The sequence below is a fragment of the Strigops habroptila genome, chromosome 9 (genome assembly GCF_004027225.2).
Source record: "Strigops habroptila isolate Jane chromosome 9, bStrHab1.2.pri, whole genome shotgun sequence".
Lineage (NCBI taxonomy): Eukaryota > Metazoa > Chordata > Aves > Psittaciformes > Psittacidae > Strigops > Strigops habroptila.
In genome coordinates, this window is record NC_044285.2 from 41,965,958 (window position 1) to 41,990,219 (window position 24,262).

The 24,262-nt window shown below is 43.4% G+C and overlaps 1 protein-coding gene across 18 annotated transcripts in view; it reads left to right on the forward strand.

Moving 5' to 3' along the window:
• The first annotated feature begins 1,320 nt into the window (after window positions 1-1,320).
• Window positions 1,321-24,262, forward strand: part of MAP7D3 (MAP7 domain containing 3) — a 44,959-nt gene continuing 22,017 nt past the window's right edge. For 9 of the 18 annotated variants that reach the window (XM_030496955.1, XM_030496956.1, XM_030496959.1 and 6 more), the window contains exons 1-5: window positions 1,321-1,489; window positions 14,438-14,539; window positions 15,321-15,401; window positions 16,813-16,976; window positions 19,849-19,963. In XM_030496955.1, coding sequence (XP_030352815.1) covers window positions 1,399-1,489; window positions 14,438-14,539; window positions 15,321-15,401; window positions 16,813-16,976; window positions 19,849-19,963 — 553 coding nt within the window. In that variant the 5' untranslated portion in view covers window positions 1,321-1,398. Of the gene's footprint in view, window positions 1,490-14,437; window positions 14,540-15,320; window positions 15,402-16,812; window positions 16,977-19,848; window positions 19,964-20,870; window positions 20,904-24,262 lie in introns of all 18 variants that reach the window. The other 9 variants (XM_030496951.1, XM_030496952.1, XM_030496954.1 and 6 more) reach the window with 2 other exon arrangements.

Genomic DNA, 24,262 nt, shown 5'->3' on the forward strand with positions numbered 1-24,262 from the left:
TCCTGACTGGCTGGACCACTTCATGCAAACCCCACTCTTCTTCTGGAAACAGGTACAAAACCAGGGGTCTTTGAAGCACAGGATGCAACCCCCAGCCCTGCTGCAAGCCAGTGAGCACTCAGTTACACAACTGGGTACAATTCACGGGGAGGGGATTCTCCCCCTCTGCTGCGCTCTGGGGAGACCCCCCCTGCAGCCCTGATCCAGCTCTGGGGCAACAGCACAAGAGGGACGTGGAGCTGCTGGAGCGAGGCCAGAGGAGGCCCCGGAGCTGCTGCGAGGGCTGGAGCAGCTCTGCTCTGGAGCCAGGCTGAGAGAGCTGGGCCGGGGCAGCCTGGAGAAGAGAAGGCTCCTGAAGGGGAGACCTTAGAGCAGCTCCAGTGCCTAAAGGGGCTCCAGGAAACCTGGAGAGGGGCTTTGGACAAGGGTCTGTAGGGACAGGCCAAGGGGGATGGCTTTAACCTGCCAGAGGGGAGACTGAGATGAGCTCTTAGGCAGAAGCTCTTCCCTGTGAGGGTGCTGAGGCGCTGGCACAGGTTGGAACTGGATGAACTGGGAACTGGGTCCCTTTCAACCCAAACCAGTCTGGGATTCTCCGAATTCAACTCATAGATTTATGCCTGCTTCTTTCTTCCAAATCCAGTGATCCTCAATTTCCACAGGACCAATAAACACGGGATGTGCTTCACCTTTAGACCATGGGCCACTCGAACCTGGCAGACTACAGCACCCAGCAGCATCGGCAGCTACAACCCATGTGAGCTCATCCAACTGTGTGTATGTTTTCACACCTTCAGGCTGCATTAACTAGAGCAAGGTAATTCCACTGAACCACCCCCAACTCTCACTCAACCAAGCAGAGACTAAAACTTGGTGCACCATCTGAAGATGTAGCCTGTTTCCCCTCTGCTTGAGCCTCTGTTGGACAAGTGACTTTACAGACACGCCGTTTAGAGCATCCTGTTACCCCAGACAGCAGCCGGAGGTGATCGAAAGGCGATTCATCACCTTTAACGGCGGGATAACGTTTGCGGTTGTTGTGGGGCCATTAATACCCCGCCACACACCGGCCTGTGGGCCAGCTGCGAGCTGGCATCCCCTGCCCTGTGCACAGCATCGCCTTGGGCACTGGGTCCCCTTCCGTGCCGACCCCACGGCGGCTCCGACGCCCCTTCCCGCGGCGCTCCCCCTCGAGGCGCCCTCCCCACAACCACCGGTGGAGGCACCGGTGCGACAGCCCCGGTCCCCGGTCCCCGCCCGCGGCAGGCCCCGCCCGCCGTCCCCCGCCCTGTCTCGGCCCTGCCCCGCGGCGGCGCTGCCGGGCGGTGCGGAGTCTGCGCACTGCGCTCCCGCGTCGCCCCTTTGCCCGGCCGGCACTCGCGCGTCCCGGCGCTGAAGATGGCGGAGGGCGGCGGCGGCGGAGGCGCGGCTCCCCCCTCCTGCTCTTCCTCCTCCTCTTCCTCCTTGAAGGGGCTGCGGGAGCAGATGGGTGAGAGCGGGCAGGGGAAGGGCAGTGTGGGGGGGTCTGACCAGGTCCCGGGGCCCGCCGTTGGGGCCGGGTGTCGTGTCCCCCCCCCCCCCCATCCCCAGTCGCCTTCCTCCCCGCGCTGCGCCCGGCCCCCTTCCCGGGGCGGGGTGGACGGGCACCGGGAGCGGGATATGGGGCCCGCGGGCCGCCGGGCTTTGTGTCCGGTGGGATGAGGGAGAGGCGCTGCCCGGCCCCGGCCCCTCGCCCGCCCGGAGGGGTCTGTGTGGCGGCGGAGCGTCCTCTCCCCCTCCTGCAGGCGTTAAGTGCTGACTTGGGACCTCTGCAGCTTGTGGGCAGCAGCGAGGCGGCTGCAGGGCGACTGCGTTCCACCAACAGCCCGTTTTTCACCGCTCCTTGGCGGTCCGAACTTCCCGGTTTCCTTTGGGGGGTTCTTGAGTTCGGGCTGGCGGCGTTTGCAGCCGGTTTGTCCCTGCGGTGTGGCCGGTGGCTGCTCCGAGCCCAAGTGTACACGGCAGGGGCAGTCTGCGGCATTGATTCCTAATCAAAGACTGGATGATACCTTTATATCTATACTTTTTGTTTAACTGGTGTCTTAAGAGAGCCAAAGAAACTTTGCTTTAGGTGTATTTATGTGCCTGTTTATACTTAAGGTCCTTTAATATCACAAATGAGTATTGTGCATCCTTGATACATGTTCCAAGCATAATTTCATGGCACATCTCCACACGTTAGCTTTGTGGGTGAGCCATTAGCAAAGATAAACATTTTCTTATCCAAGACAAAAATCAGGCAAGAGAAGTGTGGTTTGATCTAAACTAACTAATTTGGACTGTGTGCAAGAGCTGCTCTGACAGCTTCTTGCTTGGTTCTTTTCAATGTACCTGTGTAATTACATAAAGAAGAGTGCTGGCAAAAGGTTCTGAATGCACAACTCGTCTGGCAGCCTTCTGTCTTCAGTGTGTTGTCTGTCAGAAATATTACTGAATTACTCTTTATTTCTCTTTCAAAATGAAGACAGTCGAAGGAGCACTGCCAAAAGGTAGCACTTCTCACCTGCACAGGCCATGTCTATTTGATCCTTATCCTTCCTGCTAGAACTGCTGAGCTTTCTTTTGTGCATTGGATGCAGTTGCATCGTGGCTCCTGAGCTTTTCTAAAAGTGGGCACCCACATTTGCTGACAGCTGTCATGACCTAGATTTAGTCCCAAAATCAGAGGTGAAATGTTCCTTGAGCCAGGCAGCTCCATCTCCCTTTATATGTGCACATGTTCTAATATGCACATCATGTTAGAAACCAAAACCAAACCCCCTCACTAGATCCTGGCAAGGCTAGACCTTGATTTTTTTCCCCCTGAGGGGGTAGAAGTCACTGAACCAGAATGTAAACTTCAGTTTACATGAAAGGCATTTCTAGCAGTTCCATGCTGGAGGATGAACTCATGGCTGATGTGAAGCAATGCTGTCTGCGAGAGTACAGACTGCTGCAGTTCTACTCCTGACTTCTTGTCAGTATCGCTCCCTCGCTCTCTGGGGAAAGCAGATGATGTTTAGAAATCATCCTTGCAATCCCGTGGTTAACAGTGGGATTTGCAAGATAATTGCCACTGTATTTGCTGCTGTTTAGAGAAGTTGTAAGCAGCAACCGAGTGTAATACCATGGCTGTTTGGAGGTGTGAAAAGACAGCAGGAGGAACCTTGTTTGGTCCACATTACCATTCAGCAGGTTCAGAGAGGGACAGAACTTTCTGCCTTTCTTGGGCTGCTGCTCCATTCTAAAATACCTGCTAAGTGCAATACCAGCACCCAGTTTCTGCTGGTCTGTGGGCAGTTCTGTACTTTGCTGTCTTAATCATTCGGGAGAACAAACATTCATGTAAAACAAATATAGTGCCCTGTACCTTCAGTCATTTGCCAGTGAACTTCTGGTTTTGAACGTCATGTTTGAAAAGATAAATGAGCAGCTTCTTGTTGGGAAACCATGGCTCTTTCTGGCTAGGAGGTGTGTGTGCACCTTTTGTATAGTCATCTTTTGCATAGGTTCCTTTGTGGGTCCTTATTACAAGGCTCTGCTAGGTTCTTGTTCCCTGCCTCTGCTCTCTGTTACCAGCCTCTTGATACTGGTTTGATCTGCGGCTGATAGTTGCTTGTTAATGATTTTAGGCCTCGAAAGTGTAGAATCCCATGGTGCCACTTGTTACTAACTTCCACACCAGTGTGGTGAGTTTAAAGAGTCTTTTTCTTGCCATTTGAAGCTACTACTGAAGTAAGGAAAAGGTGCTTCTCTTTCTTTGAATATCAACTGTAATTAAGATTCCGCAGGCCAAAATGTGCCTGCTGTGTCAGTTCTGTGATTTCTTTGCAGTAATCTTCTGCTCTTACACACTTGTCCAATCTTATTTCCTTCAGGTGGATAACAAAAAGCAGAAATTCTACAAAAAGTAGAATTTCTACTACAACTGGGAGCCAGTAAACATTTCTATCAGTGATGCATGAACATCACTTAACATTAGAAATGAGTTATGATTGTACGCTGTGAAACAGCAGTGCAGAAACAGCAGGTGCTTACTCCATTCTTGTGATCCGTGCTTGCTGCTGTCATCCTTCAGGGATGAAGAGGAATTTCTACTCCTTTTCTAATACCATAAGCACTGCTGAGCTTGTCAAGATTTGAGAAGAGGGGAATAGGCATTTACTGGTGGTTTACCCAGTGAGTGGTTTTTCTTGAACAGTATGGGTAATCGGAATAAACCCACCTCGATTTAAGCTGTTGTAGTCTGCATTTATTGTTTTATCTGAGCTGAAATACTAAAATCTCTGATCACATCTTTTGTAGTATCAACGGTAGGGAATGTGTACTTGCTTTTGCCAGAGCTTGGCTGCACCGTAGCTAGGATTTCCATTAAGATATTGAATCACTGTTGTGAATGTTGTTCAAAACAGTATATCAAAACGCTGCATGTATATTTTCCTTTCCAAGACCTAAATGATCTTTTGGGAAACCTGTCTCAGGACGTGATTAAAAAATGAAGTGCCTTTTTCAACAAACCTAGCTGCAGGCATCATTCCCATGACCTGCATGGCCAAGCCCGGTTATGTTGGAAGCTGTCTAGTAAAATAACAGCTTCATTCCATCTAATCAGTTGTTACTTCCTGTGTCAGTGGCACTGTCTGGCTTTGTCTGTATTGCCTGGAGCACAGTTGCTGGTAACTTCTTTACCAAACACATATATGCAGAATTGACAGGAAAAGAAGGCATTGAGTTGTCGTCTTGGTGATGGTTGTGTGAATGACTTGTACGTATTCCATCTGTGGAGCAAAGGGGGCCCAGTGCCTGGGGCGTTCAACTGGCGTTTGCTAGGTCTGGCTTCAGTTTCTTGTTCTGTCCAACTCCTGATAACTTTGTTGAAGGTCTTTAAGGTTTTTCTGTGCTTTGTCTTTTTTCCCCCATGTGGAAGTAGAAATTAGAGTGCTTTACAAAGTGCCAAGGCGATAAATGCAGAGAACAGCTCAGCAGTTGGATTTCGTGTAGATCCCAGTGGTGAGAGAGAACGTTCCCAGGTCAGGCTGAGAACTTAGTGTAATTGTGATGGCTATGAGCCTTAATTTCGTTTTCTTCATGGAAATGCAATAGTACAGAGTAGGGATAATTTCATGCTGATGTATTATGTATGATGTATTAGGTGCTTAACATTTTGAAGTCTACTTCTAGTTGTAAATGGTTTATAAAAATGGTTTTATTCTAATTTGAAACTTTAAATTCTTGAGATTTCTCCAAATTCATCCAAGAAGGGTAAAGATATCCTCCTTGCTGTAAAGAAAAATCAAAACCATGTGCATATGCAGTTCCATTCTCTACATATTTCTTCATATATTAAAATTACAAAAGATGAATTTGGATTCCATGCTTCAATTCAGATGGAAGTATTCAACAAATAATGACTTGTAAGGACCATAACTCTAATGACGAGAGCCCAGAGATACTGTGGCTTGTACTCTGCCTGGTTGTGCCTAGCCTTAAAATGTGACTAGAATTAAGGACTGCTGCTTCTTTATACACTGGTGTTTTCCAGAAAGAAAACAGGAGTATTTAAAGTACTTATCAGTACTTATGATATTACTAATTCTCAGTGGTTCAAAGTGATAAGAGAGTTAAGAAAAGCTCTGGGTTACTATGAGATAAATGGAAGAAATACTCTGGGTTAGACATTAGGGGTATCTGCTCTCTGTCTTTAAACCTCATTAAATACTTGGAAACACTTGCAGCCCTGTTGTGAAAAGATACCCTGACGAATACAATTCTGAGCATGCAATTTTAATGATATTTAATGATATTCTCTCAATCTGATCGATGATATTTTAAAAGCAAACCAGGGACCTCAAATTCCTGGTCTGCCACAGATAAATTAGTGCCATGTATCTTCCAGTTATGCAGCTTACAACCAGGTAATTCCTAACTGATGATAGGCTTTCAATGTGTTTGCATATGCCTGGCCAGTAAATTCAGACTGTTCTAGATGCTGGTGATGAACTTCTTTGGAGTGTGGGATTTGTGGAAGAAAAACCCAACGTCGCTCCAAGTGTTCTTGTTTGAAAGAGAAGCCTCGGCTGCCCGCATAGTGCCTCAGCACATCCATCCTATGTGCCTGTGGTGTTCACAGTGTACAGAAATGGCCACAAGCGTTTGCTTTTCAGGAAGGCTGCTGCTTGACACTTGTTTTCTTCTAAATTGTTTCTATTTTCCAGTCAGTTTGGAACTTCTGCTTTCTAGGTGAAGGACCCAGAGCAGAAGTTGGCTTTGAGGAGCACAGTTACCACTAGCCGAGTGGTCTTTCCTGATAGTGCTTTTTGCCTTCATAATTCACAGGGAACTCTTAAAGTACTGCTTTATGAGTACTTAACTGGTTCCTAATTTACAGACACTCTCTACTGTTTAAATGCACTGACCTGAATCTTGGGAGGGAGCAATTCCTCTCCCAAGTCCAAGAGGGATTGGCTACAAGAACACAGAAATCCCATAGAGATCTTTATGCTTAAAGAACATCCTTAATAGAACACATGTATTCATTTGAAAGTTTATCCTCTGCTTAGTTTTGCCAAGAGAATTTCTTAAAGGAGGGTGGTTTTGCAGCACGGTATTGATCAATGATGTGTAGGTTGGGTTCTGGACATTCAAAACCAAGGACGGTCATCTCCAGACCAGATCAGCAAGTGTCACCTTACTTTCAGATTTCTCTGAAAGGCTCTGCCAGTAGGTAATGAATTAAGCAAAAATCCAGTCTCTTCGTTGGTCTCTTTTGCCCTTTATCCGTTTTGCACCACTGTTCTGCTTTAGGCAGTGGGTTTGCTGCATTAAATGCGCTCTGGACCTGTCAGTGTCTTATATCACTGTTTTGGTGCATTGAGTGATTTGATTTGAGTCTGGAGGCTGGTCTCTTGGGGGTAAATGCCAACACAGTCCCTCTTCTTCTGAAGCAGAGACAGTGTTTGAGTGAGCTCTGAAGTTGCCATAAGAAATTCATCAAGTGTAGAAGGCAAAAGCAGTAGTTTTCACTGCTGTCATGTGAAGAAGCTGTTATCCTTCCAGCTAAAGAAATCTCAAAATGGTGTTTTCACAGAGTTTGTCTCAAGTTCGTTGTGACTTGTAGTGCTAGGCTGTGTTCTTTGCTGGCATTGTTTGGGCTGTGTGTATTAAACAATAGCCAGCCTGCGAACAAAGAGGACAAAAGCATTTACAAGAACATGCTTGGAGCGAGCAAAAGCGATCAGGCTGTTCAGGAATGGGGGAAGTAGTGGATAGAAGTTAGCTGATTTCCAGTGTTAAGGCTAGTGCAGTATAAGAGAAAGAAATAATACAATGGGGAAACCAGATGTGAAAGAGGAGACGAGAGCAGGAGTTTGTCTTGAAGTTACTTTTTGCAGTGGCTGTGCAGGAGGGTGAAGAGGAGTCAGTTGAAGGCAGCCTCCAGAGTTGGAGGAGTAAAGCAGAGATGCTGATTTCTGTCTGTCTTGCTTTTGCTGACCCTTGGGCTGGAATGACAGTAGGAACTAAACTGCTCAGAGCAGGTAAGAAGCAAGGCTGTTCTGACATCTGTTAAACCAGTCGAGTGTGAGAGACAAAACATGAACTCCTGAGGCACCTGAAGTGTTGTTAAAGAAAGAAAATTACCTGTACATCAGGGTGGGTACTGATAATCTTCCACTCTCTTTAAACTCCACCATTTTACCTTTTTGATCCTTTGGTAGCTGATAAACCTGTGTCTAATTCTGTCAGTTTTGGAGTGTTTAACCTAACCCATATAGAAGAATTGAACTTATGTCATGTAACTGCTAAATTTCACAATGAATCCATTTGAAATTATGTATGGCCATATTTATTCTATAAACTGCTCTCGTTTCAGTCCAGTGTATTAGGCTACTTTGGAATTTCCACTATGCAGAAGCAGGCAACTACTGATTTATGTTACACTTGGGAAGGTTCACAAGGGAGTTTTAGTCATTATATATTGCATCAGCATTGCAGTCAGTGTCTAATATGTCTTTAAAAGAAATCACTCAAGGTGGATGAAAGCAATTTCTGTTTGTTTTTCAGTTGGTGAGAAGAGTTTGTAGTTGCCAACCCACAGAAACTGTGCCGAAATCATTCTCTTTACATCTAAAATGCAGCCTTAATGTATTCTGGTGGAGAGTTTTACCCAGAGTGCCTCAGTGCCTTGCTCTTTCACTGGGAAACATAATGAGTGCTCCAACCTTTCCAAACCTCTGGCTTCCCTGGGGCTGTGTCTTACTAAGACTGTGCTTCCAGACAGCAAAGACAGGACAGCAGTGCATGGCTGCTGAAGAACACAATTGGGACTGTGAGGCTTGGATGTCCTTCATGCAGGAAACATCAGCTCTAAACAGAGTCACTGCAGATAAGCTTGGTAAGCACAATGCCATAAACAGATTATTAACTAATGCCAAGTAAAACTGGGAAATGATCTGAGTTAAAGCTCACAGAGAGTTGGGAATGTGTGCGTTGGAGAAGTGGCTGCTTTGGAGGGCTTTTTTTTGTGCAGATGATGTTATCGTATCAAAACAGATGGTGAAAGATTGTGTCCTTTAAAAACCCCAAACAGTAGATCCTGCAGGATGATGCAAAGCCTTTCCATGTTTCTTTGGGATGGTGAGGAAGAACATTGGAGAAGAAGAGTGTGGCAAAGGGGAAAGTGAGTGCAGCAGAAGGCCCAGTGAGTGAGTGAGAGCAGAGTATCTGCTGTGGTTCAGTTCCATTTCTTTCAAGTGAATAATAGCATACCTTACTAATAAAGAACCCCAAATTGTGAACCCAGGTGTCTTTTCTAGGGAAGGGGGTGGATTTAGCTCGTCAGCCTGCGCACACAGTACAGGCAGTGCTGCTTGCCAACCCTATGATGGCTTCTGCAAGAGTTGGTGATACCTCTTTGCCCTCTTGAAGCATTGTGCTGGCAGTTGCTTTTCCCATTATGTAGAGAGAAGTGTAACTCTTGGTTGAGCAGTGTGAGCAAGGTTAAAATAAGAGAACATGAGGACAGCAGGAATCAGTAGGACTCCATGGGAGATACATTCACAGTACCTATCACTAGCATTTGGACTAAGGATGGTGCTCACCTCATGTGGTTGTTGGACAGTGATCAGCATTTCTGACTGTACAAAGTGTTTGGAGATGGCTGCCAGTTCTTCTAAGGACAAATTGTGATTCCTTGGTCTGTGCTTGTATTACATTCAAGTTTGGTTTAGATTATGTGCTTCCCTTAAGGAAAAGCGTACAGAGATCACCCCACAAATTAACTAGCAACCTTCCTGGTGCCTCTCTGATCATGCCCTAGGCTGAATGAATATGGTAACATGGCTTTGGGATTGCTTCAGCCCTATCTTTGTAGGCTTCCTTCTTGGAAATATGGAGTGTTTTATTAATGATGTGGGGGTTTGCTAAGTGTTTCCAGCTCTTAATCTGAGTGTGGATGTTTAAGGATAAGTAAAAACTTATATTCTTGCAAATAGGTCTCAAATACTATTTGTGGAGCTGCTAATTCATGTACTACAAAGGAATGCTTGTGTCAAGAGTTTTCCAGTGAGATTGATGCTTGTGATGAACTGAAGAAATCATCTCAAACTGCCTTGGACATTGGGAAGAAAACCAGATTCTTGTACAGAAGTAGTTGCAGCAATGGGCTTAAAGGGAAGAAAGCACATAAAGGTACAAAATAGGTATCCCCTGCAGGGAATAGATATAGAACGAAAGTGTGCAAATGGGGCCTGGAGTAAGGATGAGACAACAGGAAGCTCTTGAGGCCTGCTGAAGCTGAGAGACAGCACGCACTGCTTTCTGGAGATCCCTGTGCTTCCCATCTGGTGGCTGCCCAGACAGAACAGGAGAACCATCTGCCTTCCAGCTGGTCCGTCAGAAGGTGCCTACTGGGAGGCTCACGTGTTTGGGTATGGAGCCCGTCAGTCCTTGCAGCCCCGAGATGGGATGTGAGGATCAACTCGGAAAGAAGGGGGAGAGCAGGGAGAAGAGGAATGCATGCAGAGAGGGCTTTGCTGTTCATCATTAGGAGGTTGATGTCGTCCACCATATGTGAGGGTGCATCCTTCTTCTGGTGTCCCTTAAACAAGGAATAATGGTGTAAAACCGCTACCCAATTTTGATAGCATCTGTCATGATCTTGCATCCGTTTGTCTTAATCTGTGTTAATTAATGAGTGGAAATCAGCTTAAAAGACAGCACACAGAAATCTCCAAATTGAATGCTGACTTCCCTCATCATTCCTGAAAGCATGTACAGAAATGATTGGGAGAAAAAGGATTACTGACAAAGATTGCCATCGGCTAGACAAGCATTAGCTGCTGTAGCGGAGCAGGATGAAAATGTCATCTTGCAGATTCCAATTTGCTATAAAATCAAGAGATACTTTGCTTGGAAGCTTACTTTTGGTTTATGGATTGCTTATTGGCTTTTTGTTATCTGCTTTAAACTTTTATGAAAACACTTAGATTCACAACAATGCTTAACATTCAGGAGACCTCCTTCCTTCCTTTTGTTTCAAAGGCTTAGTCTGGGATTTTTTTGGTGGTTTGCTTTGCATAAGGAGTCATTAAATCATAAGAACCAGAAGGATTGCTGTGAAAGTTCTGCTCTCCCTTCTGCTTTGGCGCGGGAGGCAGTGTCTGGCTGGGTCACGGGTACCAGGATGGAAGCCCTAAAGCTCGCTAGGTAAAGGGATGGAGCTGGTTCAGTCCTTAAGGAGGTTTAAGAACAGCAACCGTGTGGGTCCTTTGGCAGCCTTGGCAAGGGCCAAGGGTATTAACTCAGTACAAGGATTGAAATAGGAATAAAGTTTTATTTTTAGCACTGGTCTCTTAGGGCATATTGGAAACCTGATCAGCAAAGGGAAGTGCTGTCATGCTCAGTGAGGGATGCACTGCTGTACCTGCGTGGTACTTCCAGCCTGAGCTTGAGCTGGAAGGTGGAACTGGGAGTTAGCTTTGGCTGGCACGTTGCCTCCCACAGCAGCCAGTTCCTGCTGCTTCCCTTGCTTTGGTTTATCCACGATATGCTTGGCCCCACACATAGTGCTAAACAGTGATGAAGGTGCAGGAGGAAAACTGCTTCCCAAATTACCTGACCATTTTATGTACCTATTGTGTACCTGTATTTTATGTACCTATTATGTACCTATTTCATTATGCATGAATACAAATATTACTATTGGCCACATGTGTGGCTTGTACTTTTATTAATATCAGGATTTAAAGGTAGACTACTGTAAAACAAGCACACACATTATACTGATCACAAATTATAGCTGTGAAAGCCTTTAGTGACTGCTGTGGGAGGGGCAGCTCAGAATAGAAATGAGATTTATATTTGCCTTTAAGAGACATTTTCTTCTCCAGGAAGTTTGCTGATTATGGCGATGAAGGCACCCCTCAGTAATACAGGTTGTAGTGAAATGGTTGTTTCCCGTTCTGGGCTATCCTGTTTAATGACAGAAGTCTTAGGCTTGTTTTACAGAGGCAGAGTTAGTGGAATTTTCTTTGCAGGGAAGCTTTGCTCAGTAGCAGGCTGCTACTTTCATTATGGAAAATGCTACTTCCATTATGGAAAACTAGGCCAAAAAGTGAGAGGCATCTGTGCCAGAGAATATTTAAATGTATGAAAAATGCAGATTTCTGTTGTTATATTAAAGCAAAACAAAATCTCTCTTCTTTTCAAGGTTGCAGAGTACAACAGTGTGCAGTTCATTCTCTCATGCTGTAGGAGAATGTGGAGTTTGGAAATCACAGTTTCATATTGTAAATTTACCATCAAATTGACAAGGGCTGTAAAACCTGTCTGCTGACCTGAGACCTGGTGAAACTGGGCTCTTTTATCTTGGGGGGTGGCTTTTCCCCTTTTAATAATCTTTTGTTCTAGTCCCCGGTTCAATTTTCATTTGAACTTTATGGATTGCTTCTGTGTGACACGAAGGTGCACTCCTGGTGCCTTTAAATCTGCTCCTTCCCAACTTGTAAGCACCTTGTTTCTATGCAAATAACGAAGCACTGAACACAGAATATTTCAACTCACATACAAAAAAACCCTGACATACAAAATCCTTTGGCTGAGTAGTTGCAGCCTCTTTTCACCTCTGTGTCCTTTGCAAGCTGTACTGTTTCTGTAACCCACTTTCCTCTTCTCTAGAACCTCCAACTAATTTTTTGCAACCTTAATTAATTAAGATGAACTGACTAATTGCTTTGCAGATATGACACATTTTTAAATGAGTGCCTTCTAATCATGAACATTATTCTCATGTTTGTTTGTTTTTAAATGAATAAACAAACACATAATACCCACATCCTTTACGACTGGTTTGTTCAGCAAGATTTCTAATCATAAAACACTTCTGCAAGTAAAATAAGGTGAATATTGCACCTCTTTAAATTGCAGCTTGCTGCTTGCGGTCAATTTGGATGTTTAAACTTGGAGAGTTGAGGCAAAATCCCAGTGTTGGTCTTAACTAAACCTGGTGTAGGTGCAGGATGAGTTTATTCTGTTGGGCTCCTCTCCCAGCCAGGCCGGGCTGGCTCCGTCTCCCTGTACACCTCCAGTCTCATCCCGTCCTGATGGACACTGGAGATGCAACTGGGTTTCTGGATTTGGCTTCACTTTAAACTTGAAGAAGTTTACGTTCTTTCATCCTTTCTTGATCTATAAAGGTGTCATTGGATAGAAATGCCCTGGTTGTATGGTTTTGCTTTCAGAAAAGCCTGCAGCAGGCCAGTTTTTCTCAGGCTGTTTTCACATCTAGTTGTGTTGAGAATATATAGTTTTGTTGGTAACATTTTTGGGCTAGATTCCCATCCATGGGACATGCAACAGTGTGTAAATCAGCTTTTTGACTGACTTTTGGTCTACATAGTGAAAGTACAGTGAGCCTTTTTAGCTGTTCTCTTTGCCAGTTGGTAATCTTAGTGTGTTGCAGTATATCTGGTCTTTGACTTGTCTGAAAAGAGCCTCGGAGATGTATGGGATGGAACTGAGGAGGAGTTTTGTTTGGTGCTGCAATGAAAAATTAATTCAAGACATGGCAACAGCTGCGGGTGACAACTTAGAGTTGCTGAATAAGGATTGTAATCTGCATTTATCACTGACATCACATGGGATTAAACACTTTGAGGTGATTGTTCTCGGGCACAGCCTTAGGGAGGGTGATTACCATGACACAACTAGTTGTCATGGCAATGCATGGAGAAGAGGGAGACTCTTCCTTCCTCCTTTGCATTCTGCACTACTCTATTAAAGGGAAGTCTGAGATCATGGGCAAAGCTGTCCTTGTGTTGTTTTAAATGTAACACCAAATTCTACTATTCCTCCTTCACATTATGGTTGAAATCCTGGCGTGTTATACGTAGCTTTTGTGGGTTGCCTTTTGTGTTTAAGACAGGCATCAACTTCTACTCTCTTGTGTTCGTTGATTGCATGGTATGTTCTCTTGCTTCCTCTGTAAGAATCAAGTTGATCTACCAGCCAAGGTGAGAACAAGGTGTCACAGCTGTAAGGACGCTCCTAGTCAAAGCTGTGCAGGAAGATGGGGTGATGCTGTCCTGCCTGCTTTCCCTGTCACGCTTCACCTTCACACCCTAAAAAGTGATCAGTTAAAGTGAAAGTTGATGCCAAAATGAAGAAAATCTGTGGAAAGTGATCTATAAATCAGCCTCTCTGACTTCTTCACGAAGAATTTAGTATTAATTTAGCAAAATTAATACTGCCAGCATTTAATTTCTGTATGATGAACTGTGAGCTGTAGCTCTGCAGTTCGCTGTACTCACCTTGGTGAAACTCCCATAAGGTGAATGGGTCTCTGCACAAATGCTTCAATTACTGTTTTGGAGTCTTAATTTATAATTAGAGTTTATTTTTGAAGATCCAGTTGTAGAAGTACATTGTAAGCATCCCTTAATGGTTTACTTTATGCAGCTAAGCCACTTTCTGTTTCATGGCATGAAATAATGAAAGGTCCATAAGAAGATGATTCTACCAGTGCTAATCGACTATTACATCTGTGTGTTCAGTCTGCAAATACATGTGTGGTAGCAGAGTGTTTATTATTAAGTGTAAGTCAGACTCATAACTGCTAAATACTGTTTCTTTTCTTAGAAAAGTCATTAAATAAGTTTGATTTTTTTGGAAACTCTATAGTCCTTTGCTACACATTGTAAAGCATAAGGATTTGTAACTGGTGGTTTTAACATAGAAAAGCTGTTCTGGGTCTGAAGTCTCACGTAACAAGTTTTTTCTTCTTACAAGTTGAGCAGTCCCAAGATAGTTATTTAATAAAAGTATTTGCAACCTCAAATAGAATTTTATGTATTTATTTTAGCTATTTGTTTAATCAGTTTCGGTTGTAGAGCTTTTCTCACTGTGGTATTGTTCTTTCTCACAGTCGCTGCAGCCCAAGCCATAGCAGAAGAAAGAAGAAGCCAAAGTGGCGTTAGCCCTATTGCAGTTCAGACCTCAATAAATATAAAGACAGCAACTAAACCAGGTATAATTATTGGTCACTGTTCTTAATGAAGTACTGGTTCACAAGGGAACATTAGTAGGGAATGAATAAAACTTCTTAAAAGAAGTTTACTCTTTCTTCAGGAGGCATCAGAGCATAAAGCACCTTGTCAGTAGTTCAGAGATTCATTGAAGGTCTTTGCTCTTGGCTTGCTCACGGTTCAGTTGGTGAAGTTGCCTGTCATTTCAGCAGAGCATAACAACAAAGATAAATGGGGTTCTTTTGTGCTCTGATCAGGTTGCCAGTTCACTTGCTGAAATTTAAGTTTTTATAGCCTGCAAACTAGCTATCCCACAGGACTTTGTATTTGTTACTAGGGGTGAACTGTCTGCTCTCAGATTGAGTTGTCCTGCATTCCTGTAATTCTTGATCACAGGAATTAATATATACGAGAATGAGGCTCAGAAGTGGATTTGGGATGGGCATGTTCCCACACACCTGACTTCTGCTCAGGCTTTCTTTTGGCTGCATGCATTGGGCCTTCTCATATTGTGGCTACTTTCTGCTGTACCTGTTAAGAACAGTGGATTGGTTGTTTTGAGGGAATGGAAAGGGGAAAAAGGAGGGTATTCGGCTTCCTATGAACTTTTCAGATTACATCTTGGATCTCTCTCTGCATAGAGTGTGCAGTGCTTTGGTGCTATATGTACCTTTTGGGAAGATCCATTATCCTATTGACAGTAAAGACTTTCATCTTTTTTTATTTAAATTTGAATGCTTGAAATAACTGACAATTGCGTGTGTTCATTTTTCCTTTTGACAGTGATAGATGGTTCCATTCTAAGAACAGAAGAGAGACAAAGACTGGCCAGGGAGCGTAGAGAAGAGCGGGAAAAGCAACAAGGTATTTCCATGTTTCATTTCAAACACCATTTCCTTCAATGTTTATGATAAAGGAATAACTTTCTTACTCCTTGTTCAGCCACGTTTTTCAGCTTGCTGAGGACAAGAGGCAAGGTCTGCTCTTGGTCTTGAATCAGTGACCATCTGTGAACCGGAATGGAGAACTATTAGATTGGAGAGGGAAACATTCCAGAGATTTCTGGCTTCATAAAGCTGTATGTCACTTCTGACCTTCCATTTCTGAGTGACCAACAAATAAATTTAGCCAATTTCTTATTGAAAGCCTTAGCAAAAACACTTCTCGGAGTAAAACTTTTAGCTTTAGAACTGCTTCCTGTAGCCCTGAAGACCGAAGTTTGGGGAACGCTGATTCAGAGAAAATCAAAAAGGTTTAGCTAGTTGAATGCCCTGATTGCCTTGAACACTGCTTCCCTTGTTTCCTTGCATGCTGCAGTGACTCCTGGATTGAAGTGTCAGCAGTATATACTGTATCTTAGCAAAGAATCAGAGACCCAGAGAATAAACCTCTTGCCCAGCTTTATGCTGTTTGTGATGTGAATCAGTGCATGTGTGTGCAGCAAGAGATGAAAGTGTCACAGGATGCCCTGCAGTTCTGGTTCTTGGTCTCCCAGCTTGTGAGGAGTGGTTTTCCCTGGACAGTATGTTTCTTTCTTAACATGAAAGCCAAGCAGTGGGAATGATTGAGTTATCCTAACATGGAGAGAGCATAGGACTAGGACACAGATAAATTGACAAGTATTTTAGGTGCCTTATACCTGGATACTGCCTATGCATTGTTGGTGTAATTATCTGGTCTCTTGGGTCATTTCATCTGCGTAGCCATGGAAAATACTTCCACTGTGTATTCAACCACGAGCTTTTTGTCACAGGGCTTGCAGCTTCCTGTTGAACTGCACACAGCTGCTCTAGGTGGAGGCTGTGGAGAATAGAGACACGACTCTTTTGAACTGGGATGCAGTAACTGTGGGGGTTTCCCATCTTGTCACTCAGTGCTCTAAAGCTTTCCACTGTGTCTTGCTCTAAAAAAAAGAAATGAAAAGCACAACATAGAAAATTCTGCCTTTTGGTACTCAACTTACTACTTAATGATAAAGACTTTGCTATTATGTTGGGAAATAAAAATACATGCTTAATACGGGGTATATGTGCATCCTGGCATTCCTGTCTAGACAGTAAAGTCTAATGGCAGGAAAGGTTCTAATTCCAGCCTAACCTGGGGACAGAATTAGACTCCTCTGTTGTCATGGGCAGTGTCATCCAGCTTTGCGAGCTAATCTTGCTGTATGTTCTAGCTTTAAGTGGTGATAATTTTCCTTGGTAGCCTCTTGCCTGTAAGTTGTGTTGTAATATCAATGAATAGTTAAGTCTGATTCTTTCTTAAAAACCTACAGCTGCCAAAGAGACACAGATCCTTGAAAAGGAGAGAAAAGCAAAACTCCAGTATGAAAAACAGCTAGAAGAAAGGCAGAGAAAGCTAAAAGAACAGAAGCAGAAAGAGGAACAACGGAGGGCAGCAGTAGAAGAAAAGAGAAAACAAAAAATCGAGGAGGAAAAGGTACTACAGGTCAAAGTTGTGTAGTTTGAAAGAACCTTCTACATCATTTTCCTACATTACTGTGCTCTGAAGTGATTTGAAATAGAAAGTTATGGAAACGGGGAGTGTATTGGAACATAGATATGTGTCCACATCTGTGCATTGGGCTGTATATTGAGACACATGTCCTCCTTCCCCATTCCAGGCCTAGCTTTAAGCTATGCCTGAGGCACTCAGGACTTCAGGAGCTGTGGCTGGTGTTTGGCCACTGGTTATTTTTCACATGAGCAAAAAATCTTAACCCATATTCCTAGATTTTTAGATTCCTTTCAGTGTATTTTGTAGATTCTGTTTGTAAATCAGCATGGGTGGCAGGTCTTAGGCTTTTCTTAGTTCTGTCTTGCTTCCTGGGAGCCCCATTGTGGTCCAAGAGGCTCATGTTCTTTCACTTCTCAATTACAATTTGTTGTATATGTTGAGCATTTGATAATGTTATCTGTGTAGCTACCATTTGCTGCTTTGAACTGTGTATTGACTGTTCTTATTTGGCTCTTTGCCTTTGTTTTGACTGCATGTGGACCACCAGAGCAGTATTTGAGTTGCAGAGCTCGTTGCAATTTGGTAGAAGCTGAAAGTAGAAAGAAATGTATGAAGTTATGCCACCCCTTTTGAAGAGCAGATTTGCTAGTGTGTGTTAAATGGGATGCAGGTTCTGAAAGGGTTCATTCCAGGGTGTCAGCAGTAAAGGCATGACGTGCACATGTGCTTTCATAAGGTGGTTGTAAGAAGTTGCTGTGGGTCATTGATGAAGAGCCTGGAAGCTTGGTTGGCTGTGCCCTTGGAGTCCAGCCATTCTCACATTGTTCTACCAATACATGTTTTACCCTTTTTGACTGGCAGTATTCTACACTGGTGTTTGGTTATCCATAATTGGCTTCTGGGTGTGTTCAGACTGATATTCCATTTGAACTTCATGGAATAGTTCACATTGCTGGAGAACAAGCAGAAATGTTTGGGTGGGCCTTGACTGCAGTCCAGTGCAGTCTCATCCCTTTAAGCAACTACTTTAAGTAAAAAGCATCCCTTTTGCTTCAAGAGATGTCACCCCTCAGGCTGTAGTACATTTATTCATGTAATTTTGAGGATGGTGGATATGTTTTAAGTGGCCACTGGGATGAAGAAGACAAGGACTAGCTGATGATTGATTGATGTTAACCTTGTCTTTTACTTGGTCCCTGGAGGAAGTTGACCTTGTCCATAGAGTTAGACATGAAGAATCCAGCAGGTGGGGAAAATAGTGTGCACTTGACCTGTAAACCTTGCTTTCAACCAGAAAATGGAAGCAGATCTTGACTTTGGTACTCTGACATTAGAAAACTATCACTTTCAAAGCAGCTAAACTGTGTAACCTGCTCTAGGTGACCCTGCCTTGGCAACCTCCCTGCTTGGAGTAGATAATCTCCAGAGGTCCCTTCCAAGCCCTAATGGTTCTGTCATCTTGGGGCAATACTTGCCAGGAAGATGCCATCTACAATTGTAAATTAAGTAGATAGAAGTGCATAGAAAAATACATAAATCTCCAACATCCTTGTTTGGTACTTCAGCCAAGTCAAGTTAATCATCTTCCTTGGATAAAGTAGAAGCAGCAGCACAATAGCAAATCCTGTGGAAAAAAGAAGTGGCTCTCTGCCTAACCCTAGTCTTGACTAAGATTGAGATACCTGTCTTAACATTACTCAGTTATTCTGTACAGTTGTGTGACTTATTATGTCCATGTCTTGAGCTGATGGCTGATTTCTGTTGTTTGTAAGGTGAAGCCTATGTCTTTAGCTATGACTTTGAAGATTACCGCACTGCAGATACCTCTGTGGAAATATCATCTACACATTACCTAATGTCTGGGTACTTTGGCAGCTTAGGGTAGCTCCAGTTCAGGTTTCTGTAACAGAGGGGAAGCTCAGCTTTATGTTTCAAACAGGTTTATCTTTTGTCATTGAACAGAATCATACCTCCCTTCCTTCCAAGTTTGCTTTGTAGTTTGTGTTGTGAAATGGTGTTGAAAGACGGCAAAAGTCCTGTGTCCTCAAGAGGGAGGAATGTTTGGATAATGAGTCCCTTGGCATCTTGCATTAGTGTATCAGCAGTAAATACTGCTTCAAAAGATCACTTGGGATATGACTGTTCCAGAAGAGAAGTCTGTTGTTGACACATATATGGAAACCTGGCTGAGAAGAAACAATCTAGCATGGTTACAGCTCACCTTCAGGGCTCAAGTCCCCCCTTTAGCTGTTCCTAGTCCTGGATGCTAGGAACAAAAGCTTCTTTCCATTCTCTTTGTCCTGCCAGTAGTGGTTGCTGAAGTCTGGAGTTGGCTGGTCTTTTATACAGCTTTGCCTTCATGTCTTGCTGGTTCTGGTCTGTTAATGCCAGTATCTGTTAAGGCTTGGTCAGTGCTTGTATAGTTCTCCAAAAATACAAATAACCTTATACTTGTTATTTTGTAATGGAGAATTCTTATCACTTTTTGGAAGTAACTTCAGAATATAAGTAGTTTAAAGGGTAAGCGCTTATTTTTGCTCACTTTGGGGCGCATCCCTATTTAGAAAATCAGTCATGCTGTTTACTGAATAGGAAATCTGTTGGGTGGCTATTTTAAGTAAAGAGTAGAATAGATTATCTGTGCTTTAGCTCAACCTAATCGTGCTTGCAGTGTTTTGAAACCATTAATTGCCCTTAACATTGTTTGCATCATAGTTTTTGTAACAAAAGCTTGTTATCAGGCTGTATAGATAAAACAGATTTCAAATTATACTGAGAGGGGGGGAATCTCTTGTTTTTGGCATAGCTGTACTTTATAGCTTATAAGCTTCACAGAGCTGTTGTTTGATGACAGGAGCGATACGAAGCAGTTCTGCATCGCACCTTGGAACGGAATCAGCGGCTGGAAACACGACAGAAGAGATGGTCCTGGGGAGGATCTGTAACTCCAGACTCAGAGAACAAAACAGGTAAGTGGCACCTTTTCTAGCATGGCTAAAATCACACTGGCAGGTGCAGCATTGCTCACAGGAACCTGGGTATCCTTTCCTATCTTGGATCTTACAACAGGATCTGCGCGTAGCTGTCGGGGAAAGAATCCTATCTGTGCTTGCCCTGAAACGCTGTTCAGACTTAGAGCTATTTTTAACTTTGGGAAGAACTAGAGAGAAGCCACGTGGGAAAACACCTGGCAGCATTGTGTTGCCAGCCCCCAGTCATCAGATAAGGGGAATTGTAATGTATAATGTTAAAATAGAGTCCTTCAAATGCAGCACGTGTAATGGTGTGCTAAGACTGATGATAAACAGAACAAAACCCCCAGTTGTACTGTCATATTACATCTAAAATGTTTTAAACACACCCTTAGAGTTACAGAATGCTCACTGATGATGTGAGTGATGGGTAAGGAGATGCAGTGGGGAGTCTCCAGACACTAGGTTCTATTCTACATTAGGTGATGCATTTTAACACTCATTTGAGCTCAGATTGTTTCCCATTTCACACAGTAACTGTTTCTGTGCTTGTAAGCATTCTGAAATCAGACCAGCAAATCAGGATTGCAGTGGAAGGGATCTTTTCCTGCTATTAGCTAACTAGAAGACCCCACCAATAAGTAACTTCATATAAGTTATTGTCCAGGAACAAAATAAAACATAAAATGCTTTGGTTCAGCCCATCTTCTGAATTGGTGGATTGGTTTTAGTAGTGTTGTCTTCTGTCAGCTTGTGTTGACTTCTAAGTGTTTACTTATAACATGTTTGAAAGTGCTTTGATACAAGTTATAATTATGATATCCATCTCCCCCAGTTCCTTGTTAACTTGCATTGTTTGCTGTTTGACCTTGTGACTTTGCTTACAAACCTCCTTCTTCTACAGAACAACAGGCCGCAGCTGAAGGTGGAACTGGTGGTATTGATTTCTAAACTGTTCTTTTTCTCTTGCTTTACACTCACTACTAACCTTTTAAACTTGAGTTCTTGTGTCTCTGAAACTAAGGAAAACCAGCTCCTTATAGATCTTTTCCTGGACCTTGGCCAGCTGTGCAACAACTGTGATCCCTAAGCAGAAAGCAGTCCCTTATGTTTTGAACTTCCCCTCCCAGCTTATTAAACTACAGCTTAAGTCATGGCATCCTGAGGGAATTTTCAGGGAAAGGATATGTGCATGTGGGTTTTCCAAGATGACTGGATACAGCATGGGGGAGGAGAAGTGAAATTCTTCGTGGCGTGTATTTGAATACAAATGAGCTCAGTAGTCTTCAGCTTTTATTTATTTTCAGGGCAATTTTGAACCCTTTCATTGTTTCCTAATTTGCAAAAAGTACATGGTAGGGCTTGGTTTGTTTTCCTTTTGCTTTGTTTTTCCAGCAATTGAAGTAACATTTGCAAAATCAAGTGGTATTCTGCTGAAACTTCATGTAAGGGAATGGGTCTTTTGTGTGGTTTGATGCTCCTTCCATGTCAAATCACATCTGTCCATTATCTAAGCATCATTCTATATGTTGACTATGTTTTCATTGGATTTCTGGCATTTCCCAGTGCACCATTCAGAGCAGCATTTTGGATCACTGATGCATTTGTCAAGGCTCTGCATTTAATAAGCAAAACTGGTTCTTGTAGCTAGTTCAAGATGATAGCTGAGACCCAGCTAAATGGGAATTGTGACAATGTGTGCATGCTCACAGCATTGCTAACTCAATCCAGCTGCCTGTAATGCTGACAATATGGGACTTGAAAATGCAATGAAAGTCTGACTGAGTATGATTTAACTACTGTGGCTTATCCTGGCAACACAGCAGAAGCATGTGTATTTTATTTAACTTCTCTCTTCCCTTTCTTTGCACAGCATGAATCCCTAAAATTAGCCAGTTTGACTGGATTGGTTTACCTGTTCAACATGTGTTGCTTGGATACGTGTATAAATGCAATTACTTTATTTTACATTACCAAATGCCATTCAACCTTGAATCTAGGAAATCACATTTGCCTAACATATATGGAAAGCACTGTCTTTTTCCCCCTCCTCCATTCTTCTCTACCTTATCTAATTTTAAAGCTAAACTTTATAACAAACATGATGTTCTTTGCTCTCTCTTAATTTATGTGAGGAAATGAGTCTTGGCTGTCCTTTGGATTGTGGAGGGTGATCTTCAGTGCTGCTGAAGTTGGACAGAGCCTTGGGTGACATGGTCTAGTGTGAGGTGTCCCTGCCCATGCCACTTGGAACTGGATGATCTTAAGGTCCTTTCCAACCAAAACCATTCTATGATTCTATGAAGCACGTTAAAGTGTCTTCAAACAAACATGCTCCTGATGTGGTAACAAGCACTTAAGCTGTATCTTATGCATCATAAAGTGACAAGAGGAGGAGCAGATAAGTTCAGCTATGGTAGATCAATGTGGATAACTTGGCACCAAGCTAGAAAACATGGACTACAAAGACTACAGTATCTGTTTAAGACTTGTGCATCCACAGAGTGTGAAATTTGTGTTTGAATCCATGAACTGGCTGTGACAACAGTAATATTTAGGAACAGGGACTGGTAAAGCAGCAGTTGTGGGTGATTGATAGAGGCAGTGTGCTCTGGAAAGTGAACGTTTCACCAACCATCAGCCATTCTCTGTTACATACAGAATGTGATTCATTGAGACTGCACCAAGTACCCTACTGATGGCCTGAAATGCAAAAACTGATGGAAGCCCCCAAGTCAAACATTACATTAATGGCATTGCTGTCAGTGCTGAGATGAAACATGCAGGGTGTGGGTCTGCCAGGAGAAATGGCAAGGCTGGGGAATAAAGCATCTTTGATGACACAGCCCTTGTAAATGAGGGAGGTTTAGTGATGACTGCTAAGCAAAGCAAGATGTTCAGGTGCATCTGTAGTGGAGACATGCTATTAGAATAGAAATTGGGCTGCCAGAGTCTCTCCTTTCTAAATAAAGAGCTTCCTTGTCCTAGTAGAAGTTTGGGAGGAAGTGAGAGACTGGTAATCTTACTTTATTTAGCCTAATTTTACCCAACCTCAGCCAGGCAGTGCTGCAGCACCCTCTCTCAGTGAAGCTCAGTGAGAAGCTAGGATTGAGAGCTGCTTGCTCTCGTAATGATTTTCCTGAGGTACCATATTTCCCAGCTCCTTACCCGATGGCAAGCCTTGCTGCAAGGCAGTCCTGTGCTTGCTTTGGCTTTGCTGCTGCAGTTTGCTTCCCCACTTCCATTACACAGATGTTTGGTATCACATGGGATTGGTGCTGTGTGCTTCTTGCATTTCAAATCCCTTGATACAAGTATTCTTTCTCCCCCAAAAAAGATATTTGTGGTATTTTTTCAAGAGATACTGTGTAAATACCTAAATAACCAGACTGAGTTACTTGAGAACATCCTGTTTTCTAAAGCTTTTCTTCCTAGTGAATTAGTCAAAGCTTAAAGTTTGCAGAAGCTGTCCTGTGGATGAGGTAGGGAAAAAGTTGAGACTATCTGATCATATATTTGCAGATGTATTGATCAGAAAAGACTTCTCAAGATCTTGGGCAATTAATGCAAACTGAAAAGTGTTCAAGGCCAGGTTGGACACAGGGCTTGGAGCAACCTGCTCTAGTGGAAGGTGTCCCTGCCCGTGGCAGGGGCTTGGAGCTGGATAAGCTTTAAGGTCCCTTCCAACACAAACCAGTCTGGGATTCTATGAGACTTTCTAGTGGAAGTTTCATCCCTTATCTCTTAACACACAGCACAGCCCACCCCAGGACTTGCTGGAATAGAATTACTTTGCTCAGTGTAATTTTTCTTAATGCAAGATTTACTTGGCTCTCAGTAGGGGATAGATGAAATCTCAGATTTCATGCATGTCCAGAAGTCCTAATTTGAACCAAGAGAAATCTGTATGAAGCATCTCCACGATGTTTGGAGGCTTCAGACTCACACTCTTGAGTTGACGCAGGAGCCAGGCTTGCTTTTAAGAGCAGACACTAGAGGGTAGTCTTCACCTTCCAAAACACCCAAATACGTGACTTGGGAGTTTCCTGATTTTTGTATATACAAAACCTCTCAATGCTGTTTTAGTTATCCCAGTACTTAGGTTTCATTCATAAAATGCCCTTTTTGGTGGTGTTGGGAAGGTAAGCTAAGCTCAGATCTTCGTTTCTTAACTGGGTTCAGTAGATCCCCCATTTCTCCATGGGATAAGTCCCATAGGAACTTTGCTCTTGTTCCCTGTGACAAGAGCTTGCCACTTGTGTAGCTTCAGCTCCAAAACCTGGTTTTCACTTGACA